Consider the following 26088-nt stretch of genomic DNA (forward strand, 5'->3'; position numbering starts at 1 on the left):
AATACGAAATTGAGTAGGATTACAATTCCTAGTTCAATTACAATTTCTTTTTCGCTTGGGCAATAAAACATATATATATGAATATGAAATTGAGTAGGATTACAATTATTAATTCAATTATAATTCATTTTTTAACTAAGGTGAATTTAGTAACCAGTTAATACTTCAAGCCTAGTCTCTAAAAGATAAAATATCTCGACAAGACTTGATGCAGGGGGCATTTGTAATCATTTAAAATTTATTAAATATAAATTTATAAAATGATTCGGATTATATTGAATTAATTAATATATTAATCCAAATAAATTTTGTGGATTGATATAATTGAGTTAAAAATTTAAGTCCAATAAATATTTAATTAATTGAACTCCAAATTAATTGATTTGGGCTACATTGGATGAACCAAATTTGTTAAAGCCAATCTCATCTCATTCTAGAGCCCATCTTGGCGCCACGTGTGCAGATGATGGGGCATGCCAAGTCAAATAATAAAACCAATAGAATCATGACATGTGTCAAAGATGACAAGCCCCCTCCATAAAGCCCAAATGCCATGTAACTTTAATCTGATTGGCTGAATGCAATCCTATTCCAATTGCAAATCCTCTATTCTAAACTATAAATAGGGTTCCTCATAATTCAGAAAAGGGAGAGAAAATTCTTAACAAGAAGCTAGAGAAACTTTGTGGTATAAACACCATTTAATTCTCTACAAAGCTACAAGTTTAAGAACTCAAGCATTTAAGTTCAAGAACGATCAAGATCAAGACCATTGAATTCAAGTACAAGCTCAAAGCCCTTGAGTTCAAATAAAAGTCAAGATCAAGATAAAGTTCAATTTCAAGTTAATCATAGATTAAAGAACAAGCTTTAAAGCCCTAAAACTTATATTTGAAAAGGTTACTTCAGAGGAATTATAGAGATGTAACACTCGCATTTGAAATAATAAAATCGATTGTTGCTATAATTTTCCGTTCTTGATTATTATTTTCTCAACGCGTATTTTATTGTCTACAGGAGTATTTAGAATTAATTTCATCTTATTTAAACCATTGGAGTTGGGTTTTTTGTTTATTATATCATCTTCCAGTTTAAGAAATTTGATGTACTTTGTATTAATTTTATGAAGAATGCTTCTATTTTAGTCACTTTGGTTAGTTATTCAGTTTTCTTCAGCTTTATGCACTTGTTCCTCAAATATCCTAACCTTTTGGAAAATATCACCAATGTATTTATTAGACCAAACACTAGGACTATTTGACAGCCTTTTCATTTTTTGGTGAAATCTCGACATGCCAGTACCTGCTACTTCTTTCTACGAACATGTTTTAACATTTCCAGAAAATGAGGGCTATCCACCCAACAGTTGAGAAATCTGAAGTACCTGGTGTGATCAGTTGTTGTGGAAACCATTTCCATGAGTAAAGGACAACGATCAGATCCAGTAGATGGCAAGTGATTCATAGTGGTTTGAGGTATCTTTACAAACCAAGAATAATTTGCCATAGCCCTGTCAAGCCTCTTCCAAATTCTATGATTGATACCCCTCTTGTTAGACCATGTGAATTTATGACCAATAAAACAAAAGTCCAAAAGGCCACAGGCTTCAATGACTTCAATAAAGTCCATACTCTTCCCCATATTGTAATGCTCCTCTCCAAGTTCTTCCTCCACAGAAGTTATAACATTGAAATCTCCAATGGTACACCAAGGGTTCTCATTCAAAGACGCTTGTTGAATCATTTTGTCCCAATGAAATCTCTTGAGGTGATGTTTGCATTTAGCATAGACAAAGGTACTAGTTAATTGATATTGTAATTCGTTGTGTTTCATGTTGCAAGTGATTTGTTGTTCACTGCCTAGGTCAAGAATAGTACATTCAATATCACTGCTCCAAAAAACCCAAATTTTACCGTTACAATTACTAACAAAATTATCCATGTTTAAATGGACCTTAAAGCTTTGATAATGAACACTATTAGAGAAAGTCTCCAAAATAGTGATAACAAATAATTGTTGAAGATTTATGAGTATTTTATGTCTCTCCAACACCCCTTGAGTGCTGATTCCTCTCACATTACATACGATTGTAAATATTATTTGGAAGATATAGAGGAAAAAAGACTAGTATTAGGTATGCCAGCTATGACAGTATTGACATCTTGCTTCTTGATGGAAACCCCTTGGAGATAAACATTGTTTTGTGCTACCTGTTGGATATGATCCTCAAAGATTTGATCATTATGAGGACTAAAGGCCTTAATAAGGGCCTCAGTAGTCTCATCAACCTCTTTTAACAAGTGATTATCTTCATCTATTTCATCCTCAGAATTATCCACAACATATCATCAACCATAACAAATTTGTTGCATGATTCCTCCCTCTTTTCTTGTACTTGATAACTCTCATTGGTCTGAAGCATATTCTGTCTCCTTGTAGAAGCATCCCATTTATTTTTGGTGGGCTTGTCATTGCTCTTCGGAGTGGTTTCCGGAGTACAAGAAGCAGCATCTTTCCCTTTATCTTTCTCTTCCTCTTTTTCAGTTTGTTGTTTTTCTTTATTATTTGCAAAATGCTCTTTGACCTGCTTTTTCTCTCCTTGTTCCTGCCTGTTCTGAGAAATTTCATAGGCTCTAAAGTAAGACCTAACGTCAACCAACCCCTCATGTAGAACATGAGGCAAACTCCCCCCTTTAGTAACCCCATCCTGTAGGTTAGAGGTTTTCTCCTAACATCCCCCATCAATGCCTCCAACAAATCCTTTAGTAAAACCATCATAAACATTAATAAATTTGTGGAATTGGTACTTGGGAGCATTGCGTCAATACCTGTGCTTTTATTTTTTTTGGATGTATCAACTTGTTTGTTCTGTAAGTTATTAGTGGTGAGGTTGTTCCTTACAGCTGGGTCCTTAGCAGTACCATTTTTTGGTTAGTCAACCTGATCAGCAGCCTTCCTGGTGTTTCGTTCTCCTTTTTGGTTTCTCTCTAGATTTTCCTGCAGTTCATGGTTAGAGAAAATATTTTGATTTTGAAATTTAGTTATACCTATTGTATCGTGCTCCTCTTGGTGGCTGTTACTACTTCTTTGCTTTGGAGGTGAGATGGTCTCCAAACTCTCTTGGAGGTGGTTTGACCTTGATTTTTTTGTTTCCTCTTTTTCTTTTTGTGCCACTATTCCTCCTAAATTTCTTCTTGGTGATCTTGGTCCTTTGAATTAGGAATATTTCTTCTTTGTTTTTTGGTTTACTTTCTTATTATGGGAGTAACTGTGTATAACAGCCTTTTTGAGCTCTTCCTTCTGACTTTTGTTTTGTTGATTCTGAGTTCTTTTAATGAAATTAGGGTTACCTTTGTCCTTTCCTTGAGTCTGTTACTGGCCCCCCTGTTCCTGATCGTCCTTGGATTTTCTTCTATTTTCCCATTCCTTCCTTTTCTTGATATCTTCATCCCTCCTTTTTTTTGTGAACTCATCTTCCATATGCCCCTGATGCTTGCAGTACTTGTTGTAGTTGGGGATTCCCTCATATTAAACTTTCAACAATCTTCCTTTATTGGGGTAAGCATTTTTGAAACCCAACCAAACATAGGAAGTTCTAGTTTCAGTAAGATCCTCCTGAACATTGACTCTAAGACTGCTGAAGTTCTTTAAGAGCAAGGTGAGTCTAAGAATAACTCCTTCCAAATTTAACCTAGAATAGTTGTTAACATTACTATGTTATAGCAATGCCAAGGCGAACCAGGAATAGCCACCCAGATTGGGACAATCGGACTGTCCTCTTCAGTGGTGAATTATGGGGTCCATGTCTATATCCTCATCACTTGGCCTTCAATGTTCATCCTAAGCTTAGTCCAAATAGTTTGGTAATGAAACTCATTGTCAAGGTCGATATAAACATTCCTAGCATTTGATTGTGTGATCTTCACACTCCCTGTGAGTTGAGTTTGGATGATGAAGCTTTTGCGAACTAACTACATTTTAATCATAGTATTGGTGAATTTTCCCACAAGTGTGTACTTACACACCTCAACCTACCTCACATAATAATAATCCTCATCGAGAAGCACAACAAAAAATCCTTGCCTAGTTGATTGTATAGGATCGTTCAAAACTACAGGGATTTCATCCGTAGATTTATTATATCTTAATCTAGAAGCAAATGATTGAACAATTGTATAAAGAGAAGGCTCAGAGATTTTATCCAGCTTAGAATTATTGCTAGAATTTTGACCCTGCAGCTACGTATTTCTAGCAGTGTCTTGACCATCATTATTGTCTTGCTTCATAATTTTGTCAGTCTGGGAATTAGGCTCATACCTTTTGAAGTTGTTAGATATCTTGGGGAAATTGTTTGGTATGTTCTTATGTCATATGTTTGTTGGATTTGTGGATTATCTCTAGCTTGAATTTAGTGGTTCTTAATCTTTTCATTTTGCATTCCTTCTCCCCCTTCAATCTGTTTAGTAGCTTGCTTGTCTCATTTGACATTGTGTTGTCCATTCTTCCCATTCTGCATTTCGATGCCTACTTGCTCAAATTTGTGACTTGGCTGTTGTTGGTGTTGTAGATGCCCATTGTCAGGTTCCTTAACATTGTTATTCATTCTTTTGTGTCATGTGAATAACCTGACACAGTATTAGGAGTTAGATGTGATGAGCTACCTGCCATACAAAAAGAAAAACTCAAAGGTTGTGTGTCATTTGATAAAGTTTTTGTGTGTGGCCTCCTAATATTCATTTTAGTATCCTGTTGTGCAATCGACTTCTCGCTGGCTTGGAATTTTCTCCCTTCCCATATTGTTGTTGCCCCGTTTGGTTGAGAATCAACTAGGGGATGCTTTTTAAATTATTACGATTTAAAACAGAGTGTTCTTCATTATTATCATGTTTTTCCTTCAGAGGTTTGACTGTAGAATCTTTGGCAGTTATAGAAGTATTATTAATGTTGATTACTCCTTAGAGATGATAATAGAGTCCTGTTAGACGAGTGTTTTTAGCTTGAGAAAAAGTGTTGTCCGACAAGCTTCCATGGATTCGGATGTTTTGACTTCTATTTTCGCTGGATTTATCCTCGCTAGCGATTCCACCGTCCCTTTCACCTAAAAATCCAGTAAGATGGTCGCCATCACTGGGCGAAAAAACACCAATGCTGGAATCCTACCGAAGGTGTCTTAAAGGTGATTGAATTTAAGTGTGCAACTCAACCGATGCACTCGCAGATTCTTCAAGAGCTGCCTCTCAATTTTTACTGATTACGATGGTAGAATTAGTTGATTTTTGTATATATGATGTATGTTGATGCGAAATATTCATTGCCATAATCCTTTATTCTTGATTTCAAAGAGTTTGGAGGTCAATCTTGGCGCGTATTACCGTGGGATTTGTTGCCCTTGTCAAGGCTTTGTAGTGGTGTGCATGTCTGAATGTTCTCTAGCCGTTGTAGACAGATGAGAGATCATGAGTTAGAGAGAAAATATTTTGTGTCAGGCCTGTATGGTAATATTGGCTTAGGTTGTAGGGTTTAGGGTTAGGGTTAGGGTTAAAGTTAGGGTTAGGGTTAGGGTTTTGTGCTTCTTATATTTTTTGGGTTTAGGATATTGGATTTGAGGTCTAATAATAACGGTTTAATGTTTAATGTTAGGGTTTTTGTATTTTAGGCTTAGGGTTGAGGGTTTATGGTATGGTTTGGGTTAAGGTTAGGGTTAGGTTAGGTTTTAGTTTGTTTCTTAGTTTTAGGCTTTGGGGTTAAGGATTTGAGTTGTAATATCTATGGTTAAGTGTTTAATGTTAGCGTTTTTATATTTTTATCTTTGTGTTTAGGGTTTAGGGTTTAGGTTTAGGGTTAAGTATAGGGTTCGTATTAGGGATAGGGTTAGGGTTAGGGTTTACGGTTTCTTTTAGGTTTTAGGTTTTAAGGTTTAGGATTTTTAGTTTAAAATCTATGGTTTAGTTATATTGTTTAGGTTGTGGTATTTTTGGGTTGGGGTTTTGAGTTAATTTTTTACTGTTAGGATTAGGGTTACGGTTATGGTTATTGTTAGGTTTAGGGTTAGGGTTTAGTTTTTTATTATGTTTTAGGGTTTGTGGTTTAGAATTTGAGGTTCAAAATGTATATTTTAGTGTTTAATTTATCGGTTTTCGTATATTTAATTTAGAGTTTTTTTGGACTTCGGGTTTAGGGTTTAGGATTTAGGGTTAAGGTTAGGGTTAGGATTAGGGTTAGGGTGTAGGTGATTTTTAATTTTTTTATAGTTCAAGGATTAACATTTGTGTTTAAAAATCTATCGTTTAGCATTTAATATTTGTGTTTATGTATTTTTGGATTAGGATTTCATGTTTATTGTTTAGTATTAAGGTTAGGTTTAGGGTTACATTTTTAATTTTTTTTAGATTTTTGTGTTTAGATTTTTAGATTTGCGATTTAATATCAATGTTTTAATGTTTAACTTTTGTGATTTAGTATTTTGGGCTTGGGATTTAGATTTTATTGTAGGGATAAAGTTAGGGTTAGGGTTTAGTTTTTTTCTTTTAGGGTTTGGGGTTAAGGATTTGAATTGTAATATCTACAGCTTAGTGTTTAGTGTTAGGGTTCTGTTATTTGGTCATTGGGTTTAGGTTTTAGGGATAGGGTTAGTGTGAGTGTTAAGGATAGGGTTGGGGTTAGAGTTTAGGCTTAGGGTTAACTATAGGGTTAGGGTTAGGGTTTGGGTTAGGGATAAGGTTAAGGTTAGGGTTTAAGTTTTTTTAAGGATTTTTTGTTTAAAATCTATTGTTTAGTGTTTAATCTTTGTGTTTTGGTATTTTTTGCTATTTTTTTGGTTGAATTACCCTTGGAGGGGTATGGGCTGAGCAGCCCAGGCCTTATCAGTTATAAAAAAATACAAGGTGGGGGGCAACAACCTAACCTTTAACCTACAATGGTTTACAGTGATCTTTCTAAAAGAAAGTGAACTCCTCCCCTTACAATAGAAGATGAAACCAAAATACTAATAACCTAAGGAGAGGACTTCTCTGATTATATAGTATATAGGAAGCATAAATAAGTGAGACTCTCCCTTTACATAATCAAAGGAAGACTAAAACTAATCTATTCAAAGCATCTATAATTTTGAATTATAGGTAATTTGAAAAGATGAACTAATTTCAAGGAGGCTAAAATATCTACTTTCTGTTCTTCCTTCAAATGTTAGGCATCTCCAATAATTCAAGTTGATAGAAGGCCTTTGCTTCTTTTGGTACTTGATGACTTTTGAAATGTACCTGAGGAGTGGGTGTTTTGTGACTCAATTTTTACAATGCATGTGCTACACAGTTTGCTCCTCTATATACATGAATGCATTTTAAATTGTTAGTTAGAGTGATAACATGTTTCAACCTTCCAATTCGAGTGATGATACTCTATTGTGGGGCTGCTTTCTTTAAGATCCAATGGATCATTAAGTGAGAATCAATTTCCTATAAAATGATCCTGTAGCCAAGATCAAGTTGAAAGTAAAACCAAATATAGAAGCTTAAATTTAGCTCTATTGTTTGTTGCCTCTCCAAGAGGTGTTGTGAAGGCCATTAGCATCTTTACTTCTTTGTCCCTCAGAATACCTCCAGCCCCATGTTTTCCCGGGTCGGTGAGTGCACATTCATCTGTATTTATCTTAATCCACTTGTCTTGTGATTTATTCCATGATAGCATGCTCACTTTGGTGCCGTGAATGCACCTCTCACTCTTTTGTAGTAAATAAGTACACTTTGCAGGCCTTTGGAGATGTGAAAATGCGCTGTTCAGCATTTGAAGTTTTCTTTGTAGACTGCATACTTCACCATGCTGATGTTGGATGTTTTACCTCCATTATTGTTGGAACAACTGTTCTTCCGCAGATTCAAGCAGATGAAAAACTGGAGCAGCTTGTAGCAGCGGCTTGTGGGCTGCATTTTTGAAGTTGATAGTCCACTATTGTTGTAGCAGGTGCTGCAGTGGAGAGTGGTGCACCTGTACGCCTGCCTTGCCTGTAAAAAAAATTCAAAACTTTGAGTGCAAAATTTCCTTAATTGAATGTGTGTTTTATGTTGTTCATACCGGCTCTATGAAGACAACAAAAACAATGTGATGGCTCAATGCCAAAAGTAGTCAATGTTTCATTAGTAGGGAGTTTTCCTCTTGGGATTCTCCATTCAAGAAAACAAGATTTAATGGGTATGTTTTTATTCCATATCATTGGATGAAATAAATTCTTAGCTCTTTTTTATCTTATTTCCTCCCATGCTGAAGAGAAACTGAAGCAGCCATGGTTATTGAGATTCCAAACACCTTAGTCAGGAAGATGATGTTGTGGAGAGAACTCTACAGCCAAATTGTTGGGGAACTGGCTGGTAGGGTCCTTCTCTATCAGTGTGCTCCAACTCCACTTCCCATCTTTCTTGAATTCACCCACTTATCTCACAAAAAGGAACGATTTCCAGCTTGAAGTTTCCTATGGATGTGCTGCTCAACGTGCTGTCTATTCATTAGCACATGTTTCCAAGACAATGAATCTCCAATATCCCTTTTTATATTACATGATTTGATTGTTCACAATATTTTTGTCTCAAAAAACCTCCCCACAGAGTTTGTTCTGTTCTAAAGATCCACCACTGTTTTAATTTAAAGGATTTGCAAATATCTTGTCAGTGTCACTTTCTTATCCCCCCCTTAAACATAGGGTAACATAGATTTTTCCATGAAGCCCACTGATACTTCTTTCTATCACTCTTCCATCCCCAGAAAAAGTCAGCTATATGTCCTTGAATTTTCTTGATTTTTGTGGCTGGAGGTTTCTCGACAGATAGAAGGTTGATAGGGAGAGCCTATAGAACATGTTTTTTAAGAATTGTCTTGCCTCCATAAGTTAGTTGTTTGGTTTTCCAACCTCTATTTCTGCAAACCACCTTGTTAAAAAATTCAATGAAATATATATTCCTAGGTCTGCTAAAAAATAAAGGGCAACCTAGCTAATTAATAGGGCCTTTCTTTTGTTTGAAATCTGTCAGCCTCATAATTCTATCTCTAGTGCTATTGAAATCATTAGAGTGTAGCATAACGTGTATTTTGTCCCCATTGATGAGTTGTCCAAAAGTATCTTCATACTCCTTTAAAGTATCCATTAGGAGTTTTAGAGTCTTGCATTTTCCAGATTTGAATAAAATTATGTCATCAGCAAAACTCAAATGATTAAGTAGAGGCCCTCTTATTTCCATGTAGAAACCATGATAATCGGGATGGTTGTGAAGCCTGTTTAGAGATCTTGAAAGTACCTCTGCTCCTAACATTAATAGGGCAGGGGAAAGAAGATTACCTTTCTTAAGACCTCTACTTTAGTAAATGAAACCATACCTCTTACCATAAACAACGAATGAGTACCAGTACTTATCCATGATTCTCCACACCATATAAATAAAAACCTCAACAAAACCCCATCTTTCTTAGAACTAGGCAAATATATGACCAAGAAACCCTGTCATAACTTTTAGCCATGTCTAGTTTAATCAAGGAATTGCTATCAATATTGGGTTTTTTTGATTTGGTGAATGATTTTTTTGGTAACATGATGTTCTCTGAAATACTTTTACCCTTAAAAACCCGGATTGGTTACGAGAGATTAAGCAGGGAGGATAGGACTAAGTGTATTGGTCATTAGCTTAGATATGATCTTGCTAGTGAGGTTGCTCAAACTTATTGGACTATACTGAGTCATCTTTTTTGGATTGTGAACTTTAGGGAGAAGCAAAAATCAAGAATAGGAGAAGTATTTAGGAATCATATGTCCACTTAAAAAGACCTGTTCAACCCCCATTAGATCATTCTTGATAATATGCCAAAACTTTTGAAGGAAATACCTATTCATACCATCATGTATATCTACATAATTAGGATTCATAGAAAAGACCACCTCTTTAAGTTCATCTATACTAGGAATATTGGTAAGCTTAGTATTTTGGTCTTGACTAATCATCCTTGGGATACATTCCAAAGTATTTTCATTGATAAGATTTTCTTCACCAGTAAAGATATCTTTAATGCGTTCACAAGCTACTTGATATATTGTGGCCTGCTTGTTGTTAATTATTAGTCCTTGTCCTCTGAGTCTGACATTGTTGTTGTTTCATATTTTATAAATTTTTCTCACCTTGATACCCATAATGATGCATATGTTCTTCCCTTATGCCTATTTCCCTGTCTCAATAAGCCTGCAAATATTTTTGAACATTGTGAGAAGTGTTTTTTTTTCGTTTTTTTTAATCAAAATATTTCTTTTTTACCATCTTCGTCTCTTTTTTTTAAATATACAATGACTTTCTTTGTGACCTTGATGTTTATAGTAAAAAAATAATTATGGATGTTATCATGCACAATTTTTTGCCATCTGTCATCCGTAATATACTCCCAATATAACCCATCCAAATATGGGGAGGTCTATCTTTTGTAAGACCTACTTTGACCTTAACATGAGCTTGAGTTCCCCTACTTTTGTTTGTTGAAAGTAAATCTAAATACAAAACTCTACCAATCGCAATAGTAAAATGGCAATAAACTCATTATTATTGCAATGACAAAGTAATTTCTGGAAGAGAAATCCAAATTGGTACTAAAAAAGTTTCTTCATCCGGTTTAAAAGTAGGAGTCCATCTCTAGCCCCCAAGTCAGGCCAAAAATTGCAGCTCCTATTTTGCTTGATTATTTGTACCAACTCCAAGTGGGATTGAAAATGCCATTATCATCTGTACTTGTTGATTATATATGATACCCCATGCTCCTATCTTTCCTTAATTGTCAATTGCACTTCTTTCTGTATTGATTTCAATCGATTGGTCTAGAGGTATGTGTCATGCTATCATCCTTACTTTTGTTTCATGAATACAAGCTCCCTATTTCTAAAAGAGACCTTTGCATGATGCAGGCCAACTTATTTGAGGAAAGGTTAGATTCAGTATACTGTAAGTATCCATGTAAATTGCATGCTTGACTCTACTCATGTTAGGGATTTTTCCTCCATATTTGTTTGCATATCTTCTCTTCAATAAGTTCCAACAAATTATGATAGGAGTGGCCTGTAAGAGTAATTTGTCTGTCACATTCTTGTGCTTTGTGTTCCACCATTGTATGAGAAGATGTTGAAGGGATATTTGATTTAGAGTAATTATGACTATTGCAGCCAAGCTTTTGTAGACATAAGCTGCAAAATGTCCTTTGTTAAAGATGTGCTCGATTGTATCGCTGCCTTTTCTTTTAGAACCACAAAAACAGTTCAAAAATTATTTTCTAAAAATAGTGAACTTTTCATATGTGGGGAGTTTTCCTTTAAAATATCTCCAAACAAGGAATGAAGCTTTGAAAGGATTGTTCTTATGCCAAAGAAAAGAATTGATAAGAGTTTTTGCTCTTTTCTCCCTCATTTCATTCCATGTTTATGAACATGTGAATATTCCATCATTATTGAGTGTCCATATTGCGTAATACGATAGATGTATTTGAGCGGGCATCTCAACAGCAAGAATACTAGCTACATGGCTTCTAGGGGCTTGTTGCATGAGTTTGCTCCATTCTACCTTCCATTACACTAAAATTCTGCCACTGTACTATTATTGAATCTATTAGTGTTGGTGAAAAGCTGACCTAGGTGGCCAATACATTGCCAATTATCCCAGAAAAAGGAGCAGGATCAAAAATTATGCTTCCATTGTATGTGTTTCTCGAACTTGTCCCTTATTTGTAGCATGTATTTCCAGACAATTCGTTCTCCTGTCCCCTTTTTTGCAATTTGAATTTTATCTTTGGCAGTATCTTGCTTTCATTAATTCCCCCTACATGTTGTGTTTGGTCCAAAATCTCCACCATTATTTGTATTGGAAATCCGTAGAAACATCTTGAATGTTCCTCATACCGAACCGTCCTTCATCATATGGAAAACTCATATTTTTCCATGAGGCCCAATGATACTTGTTAGTGTCATTCCTCCTTCCCGCAAAGAACTTTTCCATAAGCATTTGGATCTGTTTAAGAAGTGCAGAGGGTGGTGTTGTTGTAGAGAGAATGTGAATGGGGAGGTCCTTGCTTCTAGGTCAACCCACAAAGAATGGTAATCCTCCATAGGTAAGAGGTCCTTGCTTCTGTTTGAATCATGTTATTCTTTTGTTTCTATATCTTGTGTTGTCAAATGCATTATGATGGACTATGAATTGGCAATTGTCTCCAATAACCATCTTACCAGACATGTATTCATAATCTTTCAAGGTTTGCGTAATTAGTTTCAGAGTTTTATCCCTTCCTGAAGAGAATAAAATGATATCATCAGTAAAACATAAGTGGTTCACTATTGGCCTGTTATTTTCCATATACAAACCATGAAATTATGGATTGTTGTTGAGTTGATTGAGAGTTCTTGACAATACCTCTACACCTAAAATAAATAGGGCAGGTGATAAAGGGTCTCCTTGCTTGAGCACTTTTGTGAAGTGACAGAAACCATATCTCGCACCATTAATGATAATGGAATAACAGTTATTATCCGTAATTCTCCACACCGTGTCTATGAACTTTTCATCAAATCCCATCTACCTTATGACTAGATAAATATAAGCCCAAGAAACACTATCATAGGCTTTAGCCATATCCAATTTCATAATGACATTACTTCCTATGATAGGTTTCCTAATATGATGTATAATCTCTTGTCCTTGCATAATATTCTCAAATTTATTTTTCACATTAACAAATCCTTATTTGTTGAGAGAAATAAAGCTTGGCAGCAGAGAACTTAGTCTTTTACTCACCAATTAAGAAAAAACCTTACTGGTTAAGTTGCTCAGACTTATAGACCTATATTCTGACAACTTTTTAGGGTTATTCTGCTTAGGTAATAAAACAATGCAGGAATGGGAGAAGTATTTGGATGACAAGTGAAGAAGGAATTAATGACTTCATGAAGGTCATGCTTGATGATGCTCCAACACTTTTGAAATAATGTGCCATTCATACCATCTTGATCAGCAGCAGATGTGGGACTCATTGAAAAATCAACCTCTTTAAATTACTGCATAGTTTGCATATTAATAATCTTTTCACATTGATGCTGACTTAACATTCATGCAATACATCCTAACATATTCTCCTTTATGGTTTTATCCTCACCAATGACGATTTTCTATAAATAATCACATGTTGCATACCCAAGTGTATCATTTCCTTGCAACGACTCTCGATCTTCATTAATGATTCCTTAAATAAAGTGTTTTCATCATCTTCCTCTTATCATGAAATGGAAATATTTGGAGTTTGTATCGCCTTCTCTGAACCATTGAAGCTAGTTTTTTTGCCTAATGGTTGAATCCTCAAGCTTTAGAAACTTAATATACTTGGCATTGAGTTCATGGAGGATAGTTCTGTTTCATTTTGAAGGATTCATGATAATTTTTTCTTCAGCCTTTCTTACCTATTCTTTATACTCCTTGACTTGTGAAAAAATATCTCCAAATTCTTTCTTCGACCATTTGATTAAAGTTTTTGCCAGCCTTTTGAGTTTGTGATGAAATTTTTACATTACATTATCTTCCATTTCCTTTACCCAACATGATTTCATAGTCTTCATAAAGTTAGGGTTATATACCCAACAATTTTAAAACTTAAAGAACTTGGTATAATCCTTATCTTTTGAAGTAAGTTCTATGAGCAAAGGAAAATGATCTGAACATATAGATTGTAGGTGAGTGATGGTAGTTTGAGGAATGTGTTCAAGACAATTGTCATTAACTAAGGCCCTTTCCCAACCTCTTCAAGATTCACTAGTCAATGCCTCTCTGATTACACAACATAAATCTCTGTACACTGAAGTTTAGGTCTATAAGTCCACAAGCTTCAATTAAAGAGATGAATTAAAAGATTTTCATCATGTTATATGACTTTCCTCCAATTTTTTCATCCCTTGCTGTGATAACATTAAAATCACCAAAAGTGCACCATGGTTTATCATTACCATTGTCATGTTGAATAAATTCTTCCCATAGAGGTCTTCTAAGGTGAACCTTATATTTGGCATAAATAAAGGTGATTGTGAACTCATTATGAACGATATTATGCTTGAAATCACAAGTGATTTGCTTTTCATCCTCATCTGTAATAACACCTTAAATTTTCTTATTCTAGAAAATCCAAATTTGGCCATTGAAATTGGTAAAAACACTTTCCATAGCCAATTGAATTTTAAAGTTTTTTGCTATTCATACTATCTTAAAAATGATCCAGAGCTGCTATGATAGAAAATTGGTAAATTTTCCTTAGATTCCTAAGTTATTCCACAACCCCTTGAGTGTTAGTTCTCAAATTCCATATAATTTTACTAATCATTGGGATGTTCTTGAGGAAAATAACCAAGTATTTGGTCTGCCTGCAGTGAGAATTGTGATGTCTTTATTTTTGAAATTAAATTTACTATGTTGTAATCCCCTCGGTGATAATTCTTGAGTCTGAGTAGCTTGTTGAATTTCATGCTCAATATATTGATAGTTCCGAGGACTAAAGGCTTTAATGAGTGCCTCACTTGTCTGGTCATCATCTTCTTGATCATCCATTGATTTATTATCTCCATACACCTCATCCTCCAATTACAAACCTCATAATAATCAATATCAGGAGCAGTTTTAAGTTTGCATTCTAACTGTTTCTTATCTGGGGGTTCTACTTCCTCCCCTCTTTCCTGTTCCTTATTACCCTCAGTCTTCTACTCTTTATTTATCCTTTTTTTGCCAGAATCCCTTTTCTATTTACTTGGTTTATTCTTAATTTTAGAGGTATTTTCCTACTTATCTGTATTTGGATTGGTGTCCTTTTACTTTGACTTTGAGACTGAATTATGATTTCCTATGTGATCCTTATATCTATGTTGATTCTCCTTGCTTACAGTATACTTTTCTTGCTGCTGTTTGGAAGTCTATTGTTGAGGTAGCTTTTGTTTCACCTGTTGCTGCTTGCTTTTAGGAATGGTTGAGGCTCAAAAGTGTCTATTGTGGTCAATGTGTACCCCCTCATGCAAAGTAAGAGGCAAATTCCCCCCTTTGGTAACCCCTTACTGCATGTTTATTTATCTCTCCTGACATACTTCATCAATCCCTCCTTCACCATCTCCAGATAATCCATCAATTACATAATCCTTACTAGAGGTAGGTTTTAAAGCAATGATACATGGGGAGTCTACATTTCTGTTATTGACTTTTTTTTCCTTGGCATGCCTTGCTTACCTGCAGTGTTTTCCTTTATATTCTTGTTTGTTTCTTCTACCTTCATTTGATCTTTGCTGCCTAAGTCATCTCCCTATATATTGTGATCTGCCTGCAATTTCAAATTAGTACACGATAATTGTTGAGAGTTTGTAGCTATACCTGTCTATTGGTTGTCTTTTGTTTTATTTTTTGTAGAAATATGTTTCCATAATCTATTGAGTTGCATGTTCCTGTTGCCTTATATTTTTCCTTCATTGAGTTTGCCATTCTGCCTCTTTTTTTATTCAATTTTCCTCTGTTTGTGATTGCCTTAACATTGTTGTTGTTGTTGTTATCTAGTCTCCTTGATTTTGGTCTGTCTATCTTCTTGTTCTTTTTCTAAGGTGGTATCTTTTGTTTTAGTTTTCTTCTCACTTTCTTTTTACTTTCTCTATCAATACTCCTCATCCCTCATTTTTGATTTACATTCGTTAATATCCATCCCCTGATGTCTACAATACTAAGAGTATAGGGGAACATTCTCATATTCCAAACTGCCAGATTGCAATGGTGTCATCCTCAGGATCTAATCCTACCGGAACATGTCTAGGTCTAGTCTTTGTCAAGTCTATTTTCTTCTTATCTTTGTCCATTCCAGGCCTTGACCTTTTAATAGAAGTAGTGTCTAGATATAAATCCTTTCAAACTGATTCCAACAAGGGAGTAAGGAAAGGTTTTTTCTAGAAACGCCATTGTAATCAAGGTAGAAAAATAGACTGGCACAATAGGGGTTTCCTCTTCAGGTGTTTAAAAAGGTGTCCAAGCTTGTATCCTCATCAATTTTCCTGCAATAGACATTCTTTGCTTACTCCAAATTGTGTTATAATCTAACTCATTTTATAAATCAATAAGCATATGTTTTGCATTGTTGTGTGCTATGTTTACCACCCAACTTAATTGAGTTTTTTGTATTAACTCTTCTTTAGAAGCTCCACCCCAGGCATGGTAGTACTAAACTTCCAAACTAAAGTATAGTTGCAATATACAGTCAATTTATGCATATAGTAATATATTTAAGATCACAGTAGGCTACCCCTGCTTTATAATTTGTCTAGGAGTAGTTCTCTGCACAACAATTGGAGCTTGAGCAACATGTATATGCCTTAGTCTTGATGCAAAAGATTGGACCACAGTATAAGGAGCAGGTTCCTGAGCCTGATCCTATTTGAATGCTGGGATACTCTTATTATTGTTGGAAAAATCGGTATTGACGTTAGAAACATTTTTGTTCGCATTTTCAACATAAGGACCTCTTTTCTCGATGTTACTAGAGATCTTAGGGAACTCTCTATGGTAGAGGTTTTGCCTACTATTGTCCTACTTATTTTCCTACTAATTCTGTTTGTGATACCTTTCCTCATTGTTCTTGTTTTAACCCCATTATTTCTTGTCACCTTAACCTTTTTGCCCCCTTACCTTGGCTACTAGTTCTACCCTCCATGTTTTCTTTTGTATTGTCCTTCTCATAGTTATCATTTTCCTGTTGGTACACATTTTGGGTGCTTACCTCCTCCCTTCTCCTAGACACTATACCTACCATCTGATTTTCTCATGGCATTTTCATGCTCATGGATCTTGTGAACATTAAAACTAACATAATTGGATTATTGTTGTAGTTAGTATAGTTACTTGCTTGATTTGCCTCCCTTGCTTGTTCCTTTAAGGTTTGTTGATGGCCATACCCTTGAACATCTTTAGCATTAGGATTAAATGAAAATTAAGAGTTTGTTGAATGCTCCACTTCAATAGTATCATGTTCACGAACTAAGGCCTTGTTGTGTGGCAGCTTAGAGGGTAAGCTTGCTTCCGTAGATTCCTCTCAGATTTTTTCGTCATCAATGTTCTTTTCCTTGTTCACTTGTTAACAATTATCCTTCTGCTTAACTCTATAAGTTGTACCAGTAGAGGTGTTCGTGTAAGTCCTTCCTTGCTTAGTGTTATTCGTGTCATATGCTTTGCTTGTAACATTGTTCTTTTGACTGCCATTTTGTCCGGTTTCAGGGTTTAGTATTGTTGCTTTAAAATATATGGTTTAGTGTTTAGTGTTTGAGTTGTAGTATTTTGGGCTTGGGGTTTCAGGTTAATTGTTTAGGGTTAGGGTTAGGGTCAAGGCTAGTATTAGGGTTAGATTTATGGTGTAGTTTTTTTTGTAGTTTTTACGGTTTTTGGTATTGATTTGAGGTTTAAAATCTACGATTTAGTATTTAAATTTTGGGTTTTTGTATTTTTGACTGAGGGGTTTTTTCTTTGTACTTTTGTTTTGACATAGGGGTTAGGGATTAGTATTTAGGGTTAGATTAGGGTAAGAGTGTAGGTTTCTTTTTAGGTTTTATGGTTCAGGTTTAGTATTTGAGTTTTAAAATCTATGGTTTAGTATTTAATGTTTGAAGTTTTACATTTGGGACTTATGGTTTAAGGTTTATAGTTTAGGGTTAGTGTCAGGGTTTCTATTACGGTTAGAGTTTTTGTTTTTTTTCGGTTTTCAGCTTTAGGGTTTAGGATTTGGGGTTTAATATCAATTGTTTAGTTTTTATTGTTTGGGTTTATGTATTTTGGTATTGGGGATTAGGGTGTATGGTAGAGATAGGGTTAGGGTTAATGTTAGGGTTAGGGTAAGGGTTTAGGTTGTTTTTAGGTTTTAGGGTTTGGGGTTATGGATTTGGCTTTTAATTTCTATGGTTTAGTGTGTAGTGTTAGGATTTATTTTGGGCTTTGGTTTTAGAACTAAGGATTTAAGATAAGGATCAAGGATAGGGTTATTGTTAGGGTTCGTGTTTGGGAAAGGGGTAAGGTTAGGGTTTACGTTTTTTTTTGTAATGGAAACAACCCTTGTGGTGGGTTAGGGACTGAGCAACACCCCCAAGCCTTATCATTTGTTATAATCAAAGAGTTACATGGAGGAGGGCATAAAACTTACCTCCCGTCCTATGTTGGGTATATAGTTGAGTTACCTACTAGGGTTAGTCAGTTCAACCTCATACATTGGGTTATAATTTATGTAAAACAAAGCACCTAAACAGGACTCTTCTCATAATACAAAGTGTTTAAGAATAAATGAATTAGGTAAACTCTCCCTTTATATGGAAAGTTTAAAAGAGAATAACCTCTTCAAATAACTATATCTAAAAAGCCATAGTTATTTAACAGTATTGATATTTACATATGTACCATTCCCACTTCCTTGCTGCTTATTACGATGGCTTTGGGTTTCTTTGGTTTTTCGTTTTAGGGTTTAGGATTTTTTGTTACAAATCTATGGTTTAGTGTTTAATGTTTGGTTTTTTGTATTTTGGGCTTGGTGTCTCATGTTAATGATATAAGGTTAGGGTTAGAATTATAGTTTGGCTTAGGGTTATAGTTAGGGTTTATTTTTTTAAGGTTTTAGGGTTTGAGGTTTAAAATCTATTGTTTTTGTTTAATGTTTAGGTTTTCATATTTTCGTATTAGATTTTTTTAGTTTGAACGACCCTTATGGTGGGTCAGGGGCTGAGCAACACCCTAGGCCTTATCGTTTGACAAGTAAAATGTAGAAAGAGGGGGGCTATACCTTACCTCTAACCTATGATGGGTAAATATTACCTACCTAATAAGGTTAGTCAATTAACCCTTTACATTGTGTTTGTACTCTTCAATAATTTATAAAATACAATAAATAAGGGAGACTCTCCTCTAACAAAGAGAAATCTAAAAAAACTAGCCTTATACTAAACCTTCTATACCTGTACACGACAAACAAATATAATTCATAGTATGTTTGCACAAGTTTCAAAGTAATGAAATAATTACACACATGAACATTTTAATCATATAAAAACATTGATCTCAAAGTCTCTGAGTTTTCTTCTCCTGAAATTCTGCATTCTAATTTTTTTTAAAAAAAATTGCCTCCTCTGACTTCAAGAAGTTGCTGTGTAATTTAGAAATTTTATATTGTATCATGTTTATGACTCCATGTGGATACAAATTCAGTAGCAACATTAGCTTCCTATAAACATATCTTCAGTGAAATCTTCCAGTTTGGTGCCTATTAGTATTATTTCTTGGATAGCTTATATACTTCTCTATGGGGTGCAACTTATGTTGTTAATCCACTTACACAATAGCTTTGAACATACCTCCAAAATAAGATGTTTGTATCCATGTTGCTCACACCAGCTGATGCCATACAATGCTACCTTAATCTCTTAAAAAAATTAGAACCAAAACAAATAGGAGTAGAAAAAACATAAATCAATTTACCATGATGATCCCATAAAATTCCACTCCCCCTTATTTTCCCTGGATTATTCATAGGACAACAATCAGTATTTAGTTTTCACTTATCTATTGCCGAATTTTTCCAACATACCTTAATCACCTTAAACTAGTGCTGTCAATGATTAATTAAACTAATCAGCCTATCCAAGTTAGGTGGCTATTTAATTAGGAATAACTATTGTTAGCAACTCTATCATATATCTAAATATGCCATATTGTACTTTATGTAATTTGGATCTCTTATCCCCAGGTTTTTATTTGGACATAGGGTTTTGAGTATAAGGTTTAGGGTTATGGTTAGGGTTAGGATTAGGGTTAAGGTGTAGGTGTTTTTAGTTTTATGGTTCAGGATTTATCATTTGAGGTTTAAAACATATGGTTTAGGATTTTATGTTTGGATTTTCGTAATTTTGGCTTAGAATTTTGGGTTTATGGTAAAATGTTAGGGTTAGGGTTAAGCTTAAGGTTAGGGTAAGGTTTAGGGTTAGATTTTTTTTTACTTTGTTGGGTTTAGGATTTAGGATTTAATGATTAGTATCTATGTTTTAGTGCTTAATGTTTTGTATTTTGGGATTGGGGTATAGGGTTTATTATACGGCTAGGGTTAGGGTTTAGTTATTTTTAGGTTATAATGTTTAGTGTTTAATCTTAGGGTTTGCGTTTGGGTTAGGGTTTAGAATGTTATTTAGGTTTAAGGGCTTAGGGTTAAGGATTTGAGTTGTAATATCTATGGTTTAGTACTTAATGTTAAGCTTTTTGTATTTTGGGCTTTTTTATATATATATAAAGGACCATTGTGGTAGGTCAGGGGTTTAGAAATACCCCCAGGACTTATCATTTATAATAACAAAGAATTACATGGATGGGGGAATAAACCTTACCTGCTATCCTATGGTTGGTATAGAGTTGACTTACCTACTAAGGTAAGTCAACTCAACCTCATATATTTATATGTAATCTATAGAAAAACAAAGCATCTAGAGAGGAATCCTCTCCTAATACAAATTTTCTAAGAAAACATAAATTAGGAGACTCTCCCTTTACAAGTAATATGAAAAATAATAAACCTACTCAAATAACTATTCTAGACATAGTCCATGAACAAGCTTTAATTCCATTTGTCCTCTTGGGTATGTGACTTTTTTAGTACAGATTTTCCTCGACTATGCTATCTTTTCACCTTGATTTGCTACCTTTGTAGTTGTAGAACTATATAACTATTACTTGGTGTTGATTTGTTCTTGATTAATTCCTTCTATCTTGTACCTTCAACTACAATTATACCATACAAGATACAGATTTTAAAAGTAATCCTATTCTAGGTATTACGCATATCTATATCTATATATAACATAATATATGATAGAAGGTAAATAATATATTGTAAATCAGTCAAGTAAGTTTTTAAGTCCTTCTCAACCTCCTGCTTCTGAATTTTTGTACTACTTTCTCCAAAATATAACAACCTTTTGCAGCATGTTGTAATTTATTATAGGTATAATAATATTGTATGATATCTTCGCTATGACTATGTTTGAATAATGTGTCTGTTGTACATTTAGCTTCCATGAAAATATGCACAATTGAAAAGAAAATACACTGGTTAGTAAGGTTTTGTAGTTCTTGTACAAACCTTTGTATTTTCCAATGAGGCTGATCTCTATATAATGGCCACTTGTTTAATAATTCTAAATCAACCTCAAGAATGTTATTCTTTTACCCATTCTGACTACACCATTGTAATCCATATGAAGCAGCTTGTATCTCTTCATGATTGTTGGTACCTTACCAAAGAGGTATAACAAATGCATATACGATGTCACTATATTCTTTTCTAAGAATTCCACCCACTATAATTTTTCCGACATTAGTTAGAGCACTACCATCTATGTTAACCTAACATTTAGTTGTAGGAGGTGTTTTCCAAATTACTACATTAACCTTTACCTCATGTTTGGATGTTTCCATAATTTCCACCAATTCGGTCCATTTAACAGGCCATTTATATGAGGAAATATAGTGTAAAGGATAAGTAAGATATCGTTAAGAATGAGATAGTTGACTTTTGAAGTGCTGAAAGTCTTTCCACCATATTTAGCTACACACCTATTCTTCCACAAATTCCAACATACCACAATAGGTAAAATATTGATAATAGTTTTATGAGCATCATTTTTCCCTTTATTATCGCACCATTGTACTAAATAATTACTCAAAGAGGACTGTTGTGTTGTGATTCCCAAAGAACTGGGAAAAAAATTCATATATGTGTTGCACAGTGCTCTTGCCAGAATATATTATCTATATCATCCAAGGCTTGTTTTCTACAACAGTAACACCTCAAAGCTTAAACTTCAAAATTTGCCAAATTTTCATTGGTTGGTAATTTACACATTAGTGCTCTCCATCGTAGAAATGTCATTTTAAAAGGCACATTTTTATGCCAAATAAGAGAGTTAATCATTTATATAACCTCTATATATAAACATCTCAGGCTGCAGTACATGTGAATTTGCAAGAATCAAATGATTTCCAGATTGCTATATCCTTAATTACATATTGGTATTGAAACTTACTGTACAAAATCACTGGAATCATTAAAGCTGGAACTTGTTGTTTCAATTTCATTTCATTGCATTTACCATTCACAAGAAAGTTATCAATAGTATCATTATTGAGACTTGAAATAGTATTAGTATACTTAGCCAGAGCTCCAACTCATAACTAATAATCCCACCAAAATGAACAACTTCCAGACTTTATTTTCCAACGAATATTTTTTTCATTTTGTGTTAATTATTTATCATGTATTTCTAGACCAAGGATTGACCAGTGTCAAACTTCTTTGAAACTGGGTTGGCTCTTTTACAATATTTGGATTGATGAAATTGACTCCATATAGATGATTTAGATCTGAATAGCCACCATTGTTTTTATTGAGGGGAAGTACATACATATTTAAGACTTTAATCCCTACTCCCCCTTCTTTATATGGGAAACTTAATGTATCCATTGATGCCCAATGGTACTTCTTTTTATCATGATCTCTTCTCCAGAATAATATTGAAATAATAGACTAAATATATTTAATAATAGTACTCGGAGGAGATATTGCAGCCATAGTAAGAATGGAGATAAAGTGCTGAACATGTTTGATCAAGGTGATTTTTCCCCCAAAAATGAGAATTTTTGTCTTTCAACCGGAGATCTTTTTGGAAATTTGTTCCTCTAGATGGGTGTAGTAGATAATCTTTACTCTCCTAACATAAAGGGGGTTACCAAGATATGTAATAGGAATATCTTTCTGAGAGAAACTAGTGACTTCATGAATAATATGTATAATATCTTGAGAAGTTTTATCTAGAACAATAAAATAACTCTTCTTCATATTAATAAGCTGTTGAGAAGAATGTTCATACTCCCCTAGAGTATCCCTAACAAATTACATAGATTCTCTATTAGTGGAGGTAAATATAATCACATCATCTGCAAAGCTGAAATGGTTAATCTGAGGACCTTTAGGTTCCATATGAAATCCTTTCTAACAAGGATTATTATATATATTAATAAGCATTCTAGTTAGAACATCAGCTCCTAAAATAACTAAAGCGGGGATAATGAATCACCTTGCTTAAGTCCTCTTGTTGAGAGAAAGAAGCCCTGTCTATGACCATTAACAATAACTGAATACAAATTGTTACTCATAATTCTCCAAACTAAAAAAATGAATATTTCACCAAATCCAAATCTCCTTAAAACTAAACAATAAATGGACAAGACACTTTGTCATAAGCCTTTTTCATATCCAATATAATAACAACATTGTGACCTACATGAGTTTTCTTTATATCATGAATAATTTCCTGTGCTAGCATAATATGATCTGCAATACTTTTTTTTTTAAAAAACCTGACTAGTGGTCAAATATTATTAGAGCAAGAATATTAGCGAATGTCATGCTTAGTAATTTGGAAATAATTTTATTAATAAAATTGCTTAAGCTTATAGGTCTAAGATCAGTAAACCTGTTAAGTTGTTCTATTTTTGGAATTAAAACCACACAATCATGTGACATGAATTTAGGCATCACCTGACTACAAAAGAAATACTGAACTACAGCTAATAGATAATTTTTAATGATATTTCAAGAAGCTTGATAAAATTTACCCCTCATACCATCCGGACGAGGAGCTGAATTTTGATACATTGCAAAAACTAATCGTTTTAGTTCTTCCATATTAGGCATATCCTGAAGCCTCTGATTCCGTTCTAGAGTAATTAATGAAGGTATGTGTTGTAAAATCCTTTCATTATTTTTGTTATTCTTACCGGTAAATATATTATGATAGTATTCACAAGCTTCCTGTGCAATCAGTTCATCCCCCTGAATCCAGCTATCATTACTATTGGAAATTTTATGAAGTAATAATCTTCTTCTCCTTCCCCTCATTAATTCATTAAAATATTTTGAATTAGTATCTCCTTCGTTAAACCATTATATTTGAATCTTCTATATTAGAATAAAATCTTCCAATGTCAAGTATCTAATATAATTTGCATTCAATCTCTGTAATTCTTTTTTATCTGTATATGTTTTATGACTTAGAAATTCCTCTTCAGCCTTCTTAATGGATTCTTTGAATTCATTGACTTTAGCAAAAATATCACCATACTCTTTCTTTGACAATGTGTTAAGGGTTTCTCTTAACCTCTTCAATTTCTGATGCAATTGCCAGAAAGGACTAACAGTGACCCTAATATCCCAGCACCTTTTCCAATATCCACAAAACATTGATTATCTACCCAACAATTTAAGAATTTTAAATATTTAGTATGTTGCACATCTTTCTGATCTACTTGCAACAAAAGAGGGAAGTGATCTGAACCAACCGTACATAGATGTTAAATAGTAGCTTGAGTCATGTTTTCTAGCCATTTATCATTAACAAAAGCCCTATATAATATCTTCCAAACTCTTGCATGTTCTTCCATTTGATTACACCAACATAAAGGAATCCCTTTATAACTTAAATTAGTTAAACCACAAGATTCTATCACACCAATCAACTCAAAGCTCTTGTTTATGTTATAAGGAATTCTCCTTATTTTTTCTTCTATAGAATTTATGACATTGAAATCACCAATTGTACACCATGGGATATCCATATTAGATAAGTGAAGTAACTTTTCGCATAAAGGTCTTCTCAAATGGTCTTTACATTTAGCATATATAAAAGACAATAAGAACTTCTTAGTGAAATCTGCCATACTAACTTCCCCAGTGATATGTTGTTCATTGATCTCAAAAATGTTGACAGTTAGTACATTAGACCAAAACACCCATATTTTACCATTAGAGTTGTTGATTCCATGATTGATTTGTAGTTGAATCCTCACAGTGATAAGCTGAGATTTGTTTGCAAAAGTTTCTAAAATAACAATCTAAGATAGTTGATGCATTTTTTTTTTATGTTTGATGTCTTTTCAAAAAGTATTTGGTATTAATACTCTTGGAATTCCAGCAATATATCTTTAACAATTAAAACCTTTGGATTAAGATCTAGTTATGGTCCTTCTAGAGGTTTCTCAAGTACTTGGAAGATGTTGCGATGCTTTTTAATCTTGCTTCCTATCTCTAGGGGACAATCCTTACTTTTTTGTAATTTCCTAAACTTCTTCTAGCCATATATTCTCTAAATTAGAACCAAATTTAATTTCGTGTGGATTCCTGATTTGTATTTCTTCTTCCTCGGACTCATCCATAGATTGATTATGAAGATCCTATTCATCCTCAAAATTATTAGCCTCAAAATCATCATGTTCAGTAGTTTCTTTACCTTTTTTTGCTCCACTTTGTTGTTGTTGTTTCTTTTTAATATGACATGTTTTCTTTTTACTTAACCTACTTCAAGATTTGTTATTAAACATTTCATTCTGTTGCCCTGTATCTGGTTCAATTTGTTTTACAGAATGTTTGCGATCTCAGATAGGGATATCTTTATGTCTATTATCAGTCCTTTCCCCCCACCCTTTGGAAGTTCCTTCCTGTATATTTGTGGGTATCTCCTGTTCTTCCGCTTCCATATTGCCAACAATTACACAAACACATATTACATTTCCAGTATTTATGGGTGTAGGTATGGGGAGCATTGAATCAATACCTTGTCTAATTTTAGTATCTTATTGGTAACTCTTTACCTGTTTGTCATTCTTTTGTTGTATGGTTCTTTGATCCCAATTAATCCTTGTTTCTTCAACTTGTGTCTATTCTTTATTTTTGTATCCTTGTTTTTTTCCAGCTAAAGTAACCTTATGTCTTCGCTCTTTTCTTTGATCTGTGTAACTCTCCCTTTTCTCTACATCTTTTACATTTCCTGCACTTCCATGTCAATATATGTGTTTTTTATAGGTATGGAAGTTAAACCGGTTTGTTCTTGTTGTTGTTTAATAACTGCTCTTTCTATATTGTGGCCTACTTGTTGTTTATTATTATTCCTTCTCCTCTAAGTGTGCCATTCTTTTTGTTTCATATTTTAAAAATTTTCTCACC

At 34.0% G+C, this 26088-nt stretch overlaps 2 protein-coding genes across 2 annotated transcripts; both read right to left on the reverse strand.

Moving 5' to 3' along the window:
- Positions 1 to 1305: 1305 nt before the first annotated feature.
- On the reverse strand, positions 1306 to 1743 carry LOC138347487 (uncharacterized). Its single transcript, XM_069295781.1, has one exon. It carries the CDS (start codon positions 1741 to 1743, stop codon positions 1306 to 1308), a length of 438 nt encoding a protein of 145 aa, XP_069151882.1.
- A 571-nt stretch (positions 1744 to 2314) lies between these two features.
- On the reverse strand, positions 2315 to 3527 carry LOC138347488 (uncharacterized). Its single transcript, XM_069295782.1, has 3 exons — positions 3351 to 3527; positions 2941 to 2997; positions 2315 to 2614 (listed from the first exon to the last, which is right to left on the reverse strand). Exons 1-3 carry the CDS (start codon positions 3525 to 3527, stop codon positions 2315 to 2317), a joined length of 534 nt encoding a protein of 177 aa, XP_069151883.1.
- Between the last annotated feature and the right edge of the window lie 22561 nt (positions 3528 to 26088).

The sequence above is a fragment of the Solanum lycopersicum genome, chromosome 3 (assembly GCF_036512215.1).
Source record: "Solanum lycopersicum chromosome 3, SLM_r2.1".
Classification (NCBI taxonomy): domain Eukaryota; kingdom Viridiplantae; phylum Streptophyta; class Magnoliopsida; order Solanales; family Solanaceae; genus Solanum; species Solanum lycopersicum.